This window comes from Branchiostoma floridae, chromosome 3 (genome assembly GCF_000003815.2).
Source record: "Branchiostoma floridae strain S238N-H82 chromosome 3, Bfl_VNyyK, whole genome shotgun sequence".
Taxonomy (NCBI): Eukaryota; Metazoa; Chordata; class Leptocardii; order Amphioxiformes; family Branchiostomatidae; genus Branchiostoma; species Branchiostoma floridae.
This window is the reverse complement of record NC_049981.1, coordinates 10,212,204-10,226,033: the sequence shown is the minus strand read 5'-3', so window position 1 is coordinate 10,226,033 and position 13,830 is coordinate 10,212,204. Positions and strand designations below refer to the sequence as shown.

General features: G+C 41.4%; 2 protein-coding genes across 2 annotated transcripts; both read right to left on the bottom strand.

Annotated features, from left to right (window-relative positions):
- Window positions 1-2,051: 2,051 nt before the first annotated feature.
- LOC118411485 lies at window positions 2,052-8,590 on the bottom strand. The gene is made up of 7 exons (XM_035813772.1): window positions 8,057-8,590; window positions 7,326-7,457; window positions 5,786-5,969; window positions 4,921-5,159; window positions 3,643-3,947; window positions 2,914-3,064; window positions 2,052-2,674 (listed from the first exon to the last, which is right to left on the bottom strand). Exons 1-7 carry the CDS (start codon window positions 8,304-8,306, stop codon window positions 2,670-2,672), a joined length of 1,266 nt encoding a protein of 421 aa, XP_035669665.1. The 5' UTR covers window positions 8,307-8,590; the 3' UTR covers window positions 2,052-2,669.
- A 1,179-nt stretch (window positions 8,591-9,769) lies between these two features.
- On the bottom strand, window positions 9,770-12,555 carry LOC118411677 (fucolectin-like). Its single transcript, XM_035814155.1, has 5 exons — window positions 12,543-12,555; window positions 12,108-12,291; window positions 11,378-11,622; window positions 10,386-10,628; window positions 9,770-10,177 (listed from the first exon to the last, which is right to left on the bottom strand). Exons 1-4 carry the CDS (start codon window positions 12,553-12,555, stop codon window positions 10,387-10,389), a joined length of 684 nt encoding a protein of 227 aa, XP_035670048.1. The 3' UTR covers window positions 9,770-10,177; window position 10,386.
- Between the last annotated feature and the right edge of the window lie 1,275 nt (window positions 12,556-13,830).

Sequence of the window (13,830 nt, the reverse complement as noted above, 5' to 3'; positions counted from 1 at the left end):
TACAAGCTCTTTTTTGCGCCAATCGATATCTGCTAATGATCTGTAATTATTAGAAAATGATTTTTTTTAATTAGATGAAAACAATTATTTTCTAATAACTACAGATCATTAGCAGATATCGATTGGCGCAAAAAAGAGCTTGTAGCCTTCATCATTATGCACATGAAAAACATAGTTTCATTACAGTGGTATGTACCAAAGTCTTGTATTTTCTCATAGAAAAAAATAATATTTGGGGCAATAAAACCTGATGACGTCATCCATATGGCCCCAAAAAAATCAGATTTAGAATTCTTTCATACCTATCTATCAATATTCGTTACAGTTCCATTCTTTCTTAATTCATTAATGAGAAAACAATGGAAAGTGAAAATGCCAATTTAGCCAACCCTGAAACCTTAAAGGTCTATGTAGCTCCCCAAACATTGATCCTCTTTCCATATCAACATATGTACAAAGTGTACTATCCCCATGTATTCTGCATTATATATTTCTCATTGTATAAAAAGATTTGTCCATTTTAATAGCAGCTATGAATTTAGTTTTATGATTTTACCATTTGCTGTGATGCTTTCTGTTGCAGTTGTGTAGTAAGAAAACATTGAAACAACGCAAAAATTCTACTAGATGTTGGCAAACTGTTGGGGCATTATTTTTATTGATTGTTTTAGAAGATGTAAAAGCTACCTGTGCCTAAACCCCATATTGTATAAGTTTATATACGAAGCATAGCTAACAGCATGAGACGATTTTCTAACGATTAGTACTTCTTAAATTCCTACATGTACACTTGTAGATTTTTGTATGATGGATGAGAAATAAATTGAAGGAATTTGAACGTAGTCATCTGCTTTTGAGGCCTGCTAAAGCATGGACTCCTCTGGTTGTCTCGTACCTTGGATTGTCATGTAGCGCTGTTTTAGCCTGGGTACCATCCTGAAAGTAGTTTGCTCCGGTATTCATCATATGCTATATACAGTCACTTCTAGCTCTGACATTTATTATACACTATATATGTCGCTTCTCTGTGTTTCCGCTGGAACGCGGACAATCTTAATGTCTGGAATCATCCAAATTTTGGACGCAGGCGCTGATTGGTCCCTACATCATATGAGCGAATTATAGAATGAGTTCAAGCGATCATTCGATCTGGCGTTCCGTCTGCTTGTGGGAAGCCTGTTGTCATCGAACGAAATGCTCTAAAACCCATTCCTTATTTCGCTCATCAACTGCTGTTAGCACCAAACAGTTTGAATGTGAAGGTCTCCAGATTGATAGCAGAAGTGAATTTAGGTGCGAACTACTACTGTATCAGGATGGTACCCAGGCTAGTGCTGTTAAGCATGGTTTTAAAAATGTCGCCAGGAGGCACATCTATAGCCTAGTAACCATACCATTGTGAGCATGCCACTATCTCTACTGCGCTAAGGGTGTTGCCCGCCCAGTTCATTAGCACATGCCAGGGAATTTCTAAGGGGCTAGTTGAAGGAAACAAACTGTATAAACTATAAAGTCTCTAGATAAACTATAAAGTTGCTAGATGTTAGAGGCAATGCCAAACCGAATCTCAATTACTTTATTTGACGTTGTTCTTTGATTACTATGGGTTACAAGGTTGACTACATTTAGGATTCTATATCCAAAAGAATGTGAGGAATAAGGCTAATACTCATTTACACTCACAAGCCCTTTGCTCTAGGGAGTGTGGTGCCTTAACATCTGATACCCATACCTCTAATACCCCAGGTCACAAGTCACATTTTTCATCAATGTATAACACGTAAGTGTCCTATACCAATTGTGCAAGACACTGTTTTTCATTATTTCATTTAATTGAATAACCAGCCATATACTTGATATGATTAATATAAATTGATATAAATTTATTAACAGATATCGGTACATCAATTCACAAATTGTAAGACTGCCTGAATTCATAACTTTAGGCAATACAAATACCCCAAAAGTCCTCAAGTTTAAGACTTATATAAATATGGTCACACATTCACCAAGACTTAAGTATTGTAAATGAATTTTGCAAAGATCTTGAGTGCAGTTACCAAAGAATTATATTTCGTCAATTCAAAGTATTTTCGATGTTTGCATCAGTATGTTGTACCATTTCAGTTCGGAAAAAAATCAAAACACATACAATACATGCATCTTGTCAATTTGACCCAAATTCGATGTATATCAGGGAATATTATAGCAAAAGGAATACAGGTTACAATTGTATTGTTATGGCAACGTTACGTAAATGCCATCCAATCTGATGTATAATATTTCAGAAGTACAATCTGCTACAAGGTGAGGCCTATTTTTGTAAAATACAGTCACGTGCAAAACCACAAAATATGAAAACAACACCTACACAGCACTCCTAGGGAGTAAACCCACGCCAAGACAAACACATCAATTCGATTTTGAACTGTCAAAACAAAACCAAAGAATTGCAAAAAAAAGACCTGACGTAGTCAACTGTCGAAAGGCATCATTGCTAGACCCACCCTCACGTATTTCTGTCTTTTTGCGTTATCGAAGTGCATAGAAAGAGTTCTTAGAAGGGTTCGCAGTAAACAAAAGTCAGGTATGCATGGTGCCATGCAGGGATAAACAATTCTGTTCAAACGTACTTTCTGTCCAATGGGATAAAGGCGTTGCTGTTCAAATCAGCCTGAGTGTAAAGAAAAACAACAACATGTTATTGAAAGCGTAATTGAACGTCCTGTATAACAAAGCAATACATACAATGTAGGAACAGTGATTTACTTTGGTCACTATGTTATCTTTTTCTATTTTTTCATTTGATGAGAAGCAATAGAGGGATAATGGATTTTGAGATGAGTTTGGGATGAGTCTATGAAAAACAATAAAGAAATGACTTAATAGATAGAAGTACGATTTGTCGCTTACCAGATGTTACGATCTCCGCCCGCATACAGATCCAATGATTCCAGGTTCGGGGGTGGATTTTGACGAAGCGCGCCATCAGAACGTCAGGACCGCTGTAGTCCCTAAAGTCGTTACGGACCGCCGTGTCACGGTCAGAGTTCCCTGTGAAAACCTGCAAGAAAAGTTTACAAACCTTACCATAGACTGTTTGGAACATTAGAGCGCGAGAGTGTTAGGATTTCATTGCCTAAAGCGCTGACAATTTCGTAGTACAATGTTAAATTTTTTTCCAACACAAAGGTATACACGGATCAAGTTTTCAACGACCACTGTTGCCTTCTTCAGAATCAATGATGATGAGTATGAATTTTCATCAGTGAGTGTGTGATTGATCCAGAAGAGGGCGACAGCAGCCGTTGAAAACCTTTGTGTATAAAGAAATTTTGACATTATACTATGATTACTAACAACACAGATGAGCTTTGTCAAGGAAGGTTAGACATGCAGGTACAAATGTAATAAGATACACCAAAAAGCAGGTACTCAATCAACTGGCCATAGATATGATTTTGGAAAGGGTCAGACATTTCAGATACATGTAGGTAGTATCCACTATCTTTCGTCGGTGACACTAACGAAAGTTGGGCTTCCCTGATAATTTGCTAATAATTTCCATATTTCAATATATATTTTATAAAGAAGAAATGAGGTAATAGTGTATCTTAGATAGATGTAGAAGATTATACTTACAACAGTCTGGTCATTCTCATCTGTGTAGAACTGCTCATCACCGTTTTCGATGCCGTATGATATGGCGTATGAGGTGACGAATTGGTTATGTGGCTGTATCGAATCAGGACTGTAGTCCCTGCCTTTGGTGATGATGCCTGTCACGGCCTTCACCTCGCCCAGGTCCCTCATCAGCCATTGGTGCAGGTTGTTGGTTACTGCTGCCCATGCGCCACCACTGTCACCCTCGCGAGTGTTGATATCAGCGCGATCAGGTGTGAGATGTGAATCATGGTAGGAGGATGCTGACCAAGGAGATGGGGCCTCTGAAACCAGAGGTATTTGGTAAGGGTGCGGTTACATTTGTCGTAGGTCGTTGCACCATTTTTAATGAATGAAGACATTTATTGCACATTTTTGCCCCACTGGACTAAGTACAGGTCACGTGGTAACAATCATATATATGTAACAACGAAGACAATCTACACTATATATGCAGATATGCGTCTAATCTATTCTAGGACATTCGACTTCCTCTCGCTTCTTGGTAATTGCATAAATGTAGCTTGCTGTATGGTTGGTTAGAGTTGGTTTATCAAAAGCTGTCAGGAATATAAATTTCTTTTTACTATTCAAGTATCTGAAGTGGGGATATTTATTTAACACATGGTCAAATAGAATGCTCCTTTCGCTATCATACAAAGGACAATCCACAGTAAAAATGTGCTTCATCTTCTACTTTATCTAAACTACAATTCAATAATGCCGTAGGGTTTTCAAGTAGGCTATCTCCTGTCACATTTGGCGAAGATCGATCGGACGACGATTCTGCGGCAATCGACCGGACCTCGCTTATAATAATAACTTCATTGCACAACAATTGTACAAGGTACAAAGTATGGCTTATACTAAAAAGTGGCCCTGCCGGACAGTTCACGGGCTATTTGTTGGCACTTTCGGGCGGGACCCTTATGTGGCAGCGTGGGAAACCTTGCGGCTCCCTAGATATATTTGAGTATGACCGGACCCCCAGGTTATTTTCAGTTGGACTTAAAATAATTCCTGGACCCGGTAACAAATAGACGCCGGGACCTATCCGTGGGGCATCCCGAGGGGTCCCGCACAGTACCCGGTAGCCCACCTGGGCAAATCTGTGGCTCCGGAGCCCGGCCGGGGCTACATCCCTGACGGGCATCGGTGCAATTGAGACCTAAGCCGTAGGGGATAGGATGGATACTGGGCTACATGTAGGTATCATCTCGAGCAAATATATAAATATCGAATATGTCAGAGACATACCTCCATTTGAAAAGACTTGAACCTCACATATTGTCAGGTGTACGGTACGGGGAAGGCGGACACCGACGTACCGTCCAGTCATCGCGGGACAGGAAACGGACATGGACGGCTCTGTAAGGGCGATTCGGTGGTCACCGCCACACTTGGGGTTGGAGGTAACCTGTTCGGAATCCCCGATGTGGATGTTGAAAGGGTTGAGTCGTTCCCTGCAGCAGTCCCAGCGGTTGTAAATGACCACTCTGTCGATGGCAATGACAACCAATGAGTCTTCAAGCGATATTGGGTATTTTAATTCACCATACGAACGACCTTAGCTATAAATAGCAATAATGATATTAACCAACTTTAACCTCCTTGTATTACCTACCTACCAAGTCCCTTGACCTCCTGGTCGTTGGGGGGGGACAAGATAGACGTGAAGATGGATAATCAGCCTTTTTGTATTAACCTTACCCATATTTCCTTTGGTTTAAGTAAGGAGGTCAACACTTGATAATCACACCGTCCTAAATGACCAGTTTATCTTTGAATTAGTCTTCCAGCAGAAGAATAGGGGATATACCTTTACGAATCTTATTATATATATATATAAGTCAAACAATAATTCCAAGGTCAAGAAAGGATGTGAAATAACACAATAAAGAATCTGTCGTTCGTTATTTCATACTCTGCGTGCTTGGTCATTTGTTGAACCTCCCTGACCACTAAGATTTCATAGAGGCTACCTTTTTTTGGCCCAACTTTTCTTTATTCGCACGCTTGCATCGAGTTGAGTTCACAGAGGATGTCATCTACATAATCAAATCAACGTGGCCTTAGTTAAAGTAGAATAGTTGGAACAGTATTTCTCTTCGTTAAAACTTACCTGTTGATTATGTACGTTTGTCCAAGATCCACCCACCACTCGGGAGTAGGCTGTGACGTAGTACAGGCACAGGAACGAGCGTTCCAGCGGCCATTGGTGTTTCCGTCTACGGCAAGGCCGGCGACGGTCGACGGCACAAAGTTACTTGATTGGAACGCCGGCTTCCCTTGAGCGAGATTAACATCTAGAAAGACAAAATATTGTCACAAACGGCGCCGTATTCACATGTCCTTAACTCACACTGAAATGTTTTAAAGTAGTGTTACTGAATTGAGAAAATCACACAACTAATTTATTATGCGCTGTCCGCTTGTTTGCAGTAACCCTTGCATCGAGTAACATGCATTGGCATAATACCGGCCGTAAGACTTATACCGGCCGATCAAAAATAATGGAATTTAAAGAGATCTACACATGCAACAATAGTTATTTCTGAGGTGTGCACACTTCAGACATCTAGGTGCCCAATACATCATTTACAAAGCATCGATAACAATGTATTCGAAGACAACAAGGCCAAAAGTTTTCAGTATCTTTTTCGGGGTAGGCAGCTCGTCGTGGGACGAACACACTGTCACATTCATTGCCAGATTTGTAGATCATAATTACACATGCTCATGGCACAAGACGAATATGATTCAACAACAATCTTGAATTTCTGTTGGTGACCTACAACTCATGTAAAAGTGTGAAGAACCGTTGCATAATAGCCAGGATCTACGACTGAATGGGCAAAATTGAACGTACGCAGCCATTTTCCCGCCATTTTTAATAATATCTACGCTAGCAGTGAAGTGTTACGTCATAGCGGTTGTGACGGACAGAAGTTAAATGAAAATTCTTGACAGTACACGCCCGTTTTCTCATGACATTTTGCATGCTCATGCAGGTTTATGTTTTATGCATTTACTAACAGAAAAGGAAGGAACATTAGAGGATGTATAAAGGTACATAGCGGCAGTAATTGTGCCGTGTTTCTTCCGGCCGGTATTTTTACCCCCTCCCAACCACGCGCCCGTTCGCCGTGTAATTCCGCGGCGTGTAACAATTACAATATTACGCTTTTAGCAGGACAAGAGTGGCAGAAAAGTTACACAGAAGAAGTGGCAAGGGTAAGCTATAACAGCAACATGTAACTGGAGAAAATGATGCGTTGACAATTTGTCAAATCAGTATGGCTAGAGAAATCGTCGTAAACGTCCGGTATCATGATAATGGATGTTATATGTCGACGAACTTAAATATTATCATGAAGTATAAGATATTGCCATTTCATCTAGGCGAGTATAGATGCAACATTCAACGAATATGTGGGAACAAAGCTAAAGGTAACACCACAGCGTCACTTATTTTCCTTTGTGTAGTACTAGTAACCATTACATAGTCAACTGTGCAAAACGCTTGGAGCTAGTATTTTTTCCGAAAACGAATGCCTACGGTATTTGTCTAAAATGTGTTCAAAATTGACAAAACATAACACCAAGAAAGAAATGCAGTATTCAAACCGTCTTTAGAAAGGATGATAAAAAGGATGCCTTACCGGGTTGTCCGGTTGGTATCGGTACCGGTGTTTGGACAATCTCGGCCTGTGCCGCGGTGTTCAGAGCCAGGGAAGTTTGAATCACTCGGGCCCTTGCCGCATCACACTTTGCTTTCACATCTTCAAGTGTTGCTGTAGTGTCGCAGAAAATAGAACTTTTGGAACTCCTTTGATATGGTATTTTGATCTTCAAAAGGAATGGCAGCCTTTCCTAAAGATGGTTCGGTTCTAGCCTCTAGCTTTCGCAGGCTTCAGGTAGCTTTGGCTTTTTTGCGGAAGCGTCGTTTCGCGATTTTTAACATGGGCTAAGCCAGTGCGAAACTCAATCTTCAGGCATTAAAGAACCTTAGCCTGTGTTGAAAATGGCGAATCGACGCTCCCGCAAAAGTAAAAGCCATCGCTGCTAGTATTCTGCGAAAGCGTCTATTTCACACGCCTTTCACATGATGATCAACACTACAAAATGGCGCCCGTCTTCTTTTTTCACAAGTGTTGCTGAAGCGTGACAGAAAACGGACCTCGGCTTCCTTTATACCGTATTTACTCAACTTAACAATGGATAAAGGTGGGGACGTTATGATCTATGGTTGTAGATGGTGTCTGGCGTACATCTTTTATTTTGCGTCAGCTAGAGGATGCCTATCATTTGTAAATAGTACTCATAGCACTGGCTTGAAATGAAGTCTTACATTGAAAGTTACACAAGACAAAACGATAACTGATGTACTTACTCTTGAGTTCTGCAGCTTGTTGCACTGTCAGGGCGGAACCTTCCCTCCCCAACAACAGGAGGTGAACCACCAGCAACAGGGTGTTTTGGATACGGTTCTTGTGACCCATCCTGAACCGACTGACGTAGTGTACGAACCATTCAGGTCTGAACACACTTTCTACGGTGCGACGATATATACTAGAACCGTGCTCCCGAACCGAAGTCCAGATAAGTGGAGACAAGTGAAGAAGAAAGGTCAGTACTAACATTTAAAAACTAGATTATGTATTCCTTTCAGGTTCACTAATTAGAAACCCACTTTGTGTAAACTGTTTGCATAGTTCGATAGAAAAGGCAGTAATTTGTAACTCGGGTGACGTTTGAAATGACGACAGAAATGGCCGAGAAAAAACTGCTCTGCACTCTACAAATAATGCCCCGCGGCAGTTCTAAAGCAAGTTGCCAGGTGACCCAAACATTTGTCCCGTGTATCAAAATCTATCTGGCATCAAAAGCCAAGACCATTGCATGTGTAGGACACGAGACACAAAAATCACACAACAGGGGCCCGAAGTCGACATTGACAGTCGTCTTTCCATACCATATCCGCAAACTAAATATAAAGAGACACACACACACAAAAGTGCCAAATACCCCTGCCATTACAGTTGTCTGACCATGGCTGATGAATGTTAAAGGTAAAGCAGAGAATTGATATTTTGGTATATTTTATAATAATATCTGGTGTATTTTACCAGACAGTAGGTACCCAATGTATGTATGCTAGTTTAGCCTAGAAAGCGTCCTACCAACAGCAGAACCCAGAGGCACAGACATTATTCAGCAAGGACACTTGACACTGTACTCATCTACATGCAATTAGGGGTTTGTGTGTTTCCCCAAATTAGTTTATCTTCGAGTTGGCCAAGTTGTCAACCTAACAGAAATACGATCTTTTTCTAATTGAAGTTCACAGAAGTTGGCTGTTAATTCTATTTATCTATTCATTCACCCCCATTCCTTTTTGTGCCAAGAATGACATGTATAGGGTTGTCTTCGCACTAGCATGGAACGCAGCAAATTCATTCAGATGCGGTGCAAAGAGGGACACGTCATTGAATAGAGCTGTCCTATATGAAACATGTTACCAAGTTGGACTTTAATAGTTTGGAAAGCAAGGAGGTTGGAAGCCACGTAACACTAACTTCCTAATATATGTTAGCAAAAACAAAACAAAACGGGAAAGCAATTGATCAAAATGTATTAAGTTTATTCCTACTCAGTAACATTAAGAGGTACTGGTGCACAAACACGACGTCTTGATATACACCACGAAAATGCGAAAAACAAAATGTGCTGGTGTCACGTCAACAGTTTACTTCCAACTTCTTAGTATTCAGCAACTATAAATACTGAATACTGGTGCAAGGAGTGGTCGTTCACTACGAGATGATGATGATATCATTGACGAACAAATTGAAGCTAATGCATAATTGCACCACAATTTCTTATATTAGAAATGTGGGTTGTCAGGAATAGAAGTAAAAGAGTTGTGATTCTTTGATGAGAACAATTTAAGCTTAGAGTAACAATACAAACAACAAACGAACGTCAAATTGTCTATTAGAAAGTGGAATATCCTTCCAAATTAATTCCTTCTTTGTATAAATCTACATCAACACACGAACAGGCATTAAGCCATAACAGCTGAATATCATAGATGATATTAGCGCCTCCGGGGATGGTCAACATGATGAGAAAGTGCTGATATCGGTAGTGTAGCCTTGGTTGTACTTGTACAAGTGACACTAGAATGGTACACATGACTGTAGTTGCAGAAATAAAACTAGTTGGATCATTGTTAAAGGTGCCTGTGGCACCGATATGCAAGCCATAAGTGAAATTGTCAATTTTTAGCGATGTACCACGCCGCGGTCATTTTTACTAAAACCACACTTGTCTAGTGTCTAGTGCCATAGTCTTGGACTGAGTTAACAATGAAATATTCGTCCAACTACGATGTTTCGGTATATGATGATCACAGCAAAGCATAGCTGAACGACTGTTCATGGACACTTTGAAGCAAACCACGAGGACCCAGATGTATCCATCCAGAAGGGTGCTCAACCACTGCGTCAGTCTAAATAACAACAATCAGCTTTTAGACACTTCATGTAGAGAAGACATTGTTATGTTAAATACCCTTATAAATAGTCAAAATCTAGCGATGTTACTCCCAACAGTGTCACAAAACAGGGAAGCATAGCGTAGCAATACATGTAGATGAAAGACAATCATTTAAATAGTAGACATTAGCCAGCATGTAAGCTTACAGCTTCAGGCCTTACCTTAACAAGATGGCACGTCACAATACTCCCATCTCGAGTTGGGATCCGTCGTGTAGCACCAAAGTGCGTACCAGTTGTCCGGATTCCGGCAGTAGTTGTTCACCAGTCCACCTGCAGGATAGTTACGGGGTGTCCTGTCGTGTCCATGCGGTGTCTGACTGTCCCAGCGCTGACACGTCCTCCCTGATCGGGTCCTAGTGGCTGTTCCTCGGTAGGACGCCCCGTTCCCCGCCTGGCAGAATTCTGGTCGAAGAAAGAACGTCAGCAGCTCAGTATCATACCATAACTTGTTAATCTCCTGGCAGATGCCATAAGATAGTATCAAAGCTGGCCAAGGAGTATAGCCGGCCAAAGGGAGCCAGACAGGCACCGGGAATCTTCTGAAACTGAAACAGGAAGGAGCATTTCTATTCAACAATGGTGTTGCTGACCCTCCTCGTGGCCAACTTGCTGCACACAGAAAAAAAAATGTCAGGAGACTACAACTTCACGATCCCAACAGCCCCAGATGTCTAGCTGGATCCACATCAAGCAGCTAACTCATGTTAACCATTTCTTGAGCTATTCTGTTTCAAGATCTTAAAATACAACGTACTCTCTGCCTCAAGAGTTATCTACCACTTAAAATGACGATCATAGCATGCCCAGAAGTCGAGATGTAAAAACGGAAGTCCCACTGCAATACCATGACAAGCTGCCAGGGGCCGCAAAATGTGATCTTTCCGAATTTCAGTATCTTATCAAGACCTACTCACATACTAAGTAACTTTAAAATCCATTCAAGGTAATGCTGACTATCCACACATACTTTTAGGGGCCTTTCATCATTTTACATATATGCTATTTCCGACTAGCTCGTAGTGTTGCTTGAATATTCTGCAGAGAAGCGCACGGTCAAATAAGTGAATAGGTGAATGACAGGCTAGTTGCCGTAGGTACAATAGCAAGCAACTACCATCATGATATCGAACATTTCAGTGGCCTACATGTACCTTCATTGGAGAAGACTTGGACCTCTGCCATGCTGAGAATTCGGCTGCCAGAACCAGGCAGACGAACACCGACGTACCGTCCCGTCATCCCTTGGCACAAGACGGAAGTGAACCGTTCGCTAAGGCCGATCCGATGATCGCCGCCACACTTGGGGTTCGCGGCAACCTCGGCGGAATCCCCGATGTGGATGTTGAAGGGGTTGAGTCGCTCCCTGCAGCAGTCCCAGCGGTTGTAAATGACAACCCTGCAGATGGTGATGACAAAGCAACGAGTCCTTAGAAATTGTGAATCTCAACACACCATACGAAATTAGAACCGTAAAAAGCTTATTTGAAATACAGCTGCAATATAGTTTGTACAAACTACCAGCTATTCCATACTCCATAGATTGGAGTTTCTTCCTGCTATATGCAAAGACCGGCCCGTTGAAAAAAAAAAACGAATTTCTTAGAGACGCAGTATTATACTAAGGGCTCCACCCCTGAGGTGTCGCCAAAACGATTTTATCTTTGCTCTCCTTTGCTTCAAATTTTGAATTTAAAAAATGATTAGTTAAACGGGGTTGTCCGGAGAAAAGGGTTGGTATCTGTCTAACGAAGGGTGGTGCGATCGGAAGGTATTCCTCAGTCGCATTTCCAAACCGGTAGCTTACTGTAACAGTTTTTTTTTTAATTTCTAGAGGGGCCGTGGTCGAAGTGGCAGTTCATATTTCTTTTCATGAAAACCTACCTGTTTACTATGTGCGGGTGTCCAAGATCCACCCACCACGCGGGGTTAGCCTGTCCGTGTGTGTGTGTGCACGATCTAGCGGACCATTGCCCATTGGTGTTCCCGTCTACAGCACGGTCGGCTCCCGAATACCACGCGTAGCTGCTTGTTTGGAACGCAAGCTGCCCTTGAGCGATATTGACATCTAACGAAGACAAGAAGTTCTGTCACTTATGTCATATTTCCATATATCACTCACACCCAGAAGACGTCCTACATAACTGGTATTGAAATATAATTCAGAAAAGCAAACTAAAACTGTAGCCGAACTCAAAGCAACCATGAAGTAAGGAAAAATGCCCCTTTATATCTAAAATGGATGCTTCAGAATTCCTAGGATACAGCATTATCTGTTTTCCAACGTTAAATAGCATCTTCATATTGGAATGTACATGCAAACTGATGCCATCTTCCCTGCAACCTAACTACAGCATGTAGGAAGCTGGTATTTTTTCTGAGCATCAATACATACGCTATTTGAGTCAAAGACTGACAATGAAGGCAGGTTTTTATCCGCCTTAACAAATCTTTAAGAATCGACCGAAGACGCCTTACTTGGTGCACCGGTTGGGGCTGGTGGGTGGAGTCCTTCCGAGGCCCCGGCATTCAGAGTCAGAGACGTTTGAGCCACTTGGATCCTTGCTCCATCGCACTTGGCTTTCACAACTTCAAGTTGTGCTGCAAGGGGACAGAAAACAGACCCTCCTATAAAATGATCTTTCAGTCCTGAACTTAATGATGTTTAGGGTTAAAGATGGAAAAGTAATGGTAGTTGAAGATGAGCAAGTCTAAAAATTGGCATCTATAGATTTGTGACGAATAGAGTATGGACAAACTCTCATAGATAGAGGACAGCTTTCATACATAAGGACTGTTTCCAGTTTTGATGTTTTTCTGTCCCACACAATAACGGTTATGACATGCATTCAGAGATGGATGAAACAGCAATCAATAAGCAACTCTTATACAATCTTTGGGAGCACTTGTGTGTTGTTGATTTTCCTGGTTTAAGACATCATTCTTTCTTACGAAAGCAAATTTTCAACAGTTTTTTTGGGACGAATGGGGTCAAATCATATCTGTGCCAACAAGCAAATGACCGTCCAGGGAAGATTGTACGGGTCCCGAAGACAGCCCTGTACATACATAGCACCTGCGTAGAAATAAACATTGGCTTGAAAGTCATAAAAGACAGAACGACAACCAATGTACTTACTCTTCAGTTCTGCAGCTTGTTGCACTGTCAGGGCGGAACATTCCCTCCCCAACAACAGAAGGTGAACCACCAGCAACAGGGTGGTTTGGACACGGTTCTTGTCACCCATGGCTATCCTCAACTGACTGACATGAACTACGGACCCAACAGGTCTGGAAATGACGCCCAAACTGCGGGGATATATACCAGACCCGTGCTTTGAGGCCCACACAATTGGTGGCAAGGCGCAAAAGACCAAGATAACTAGTTTACAGAGACTTTTCAAGTTCACTTAAGAAACTCATTACGTCTGTGAGCTGATTGTATGGTTGTTTACAAAAGACAGTAATTTGCAACTCGAGGTCACGCTTTGATATGACGACAAAAATGGCCTTGAGAAATGCTGCTACACCCATCAAAAAAACGTTCGGAAAGTTGAATTTGGGCAATCAGGTCTGTGTTATTATTCTAGGAATTGTGTAGTTTTAT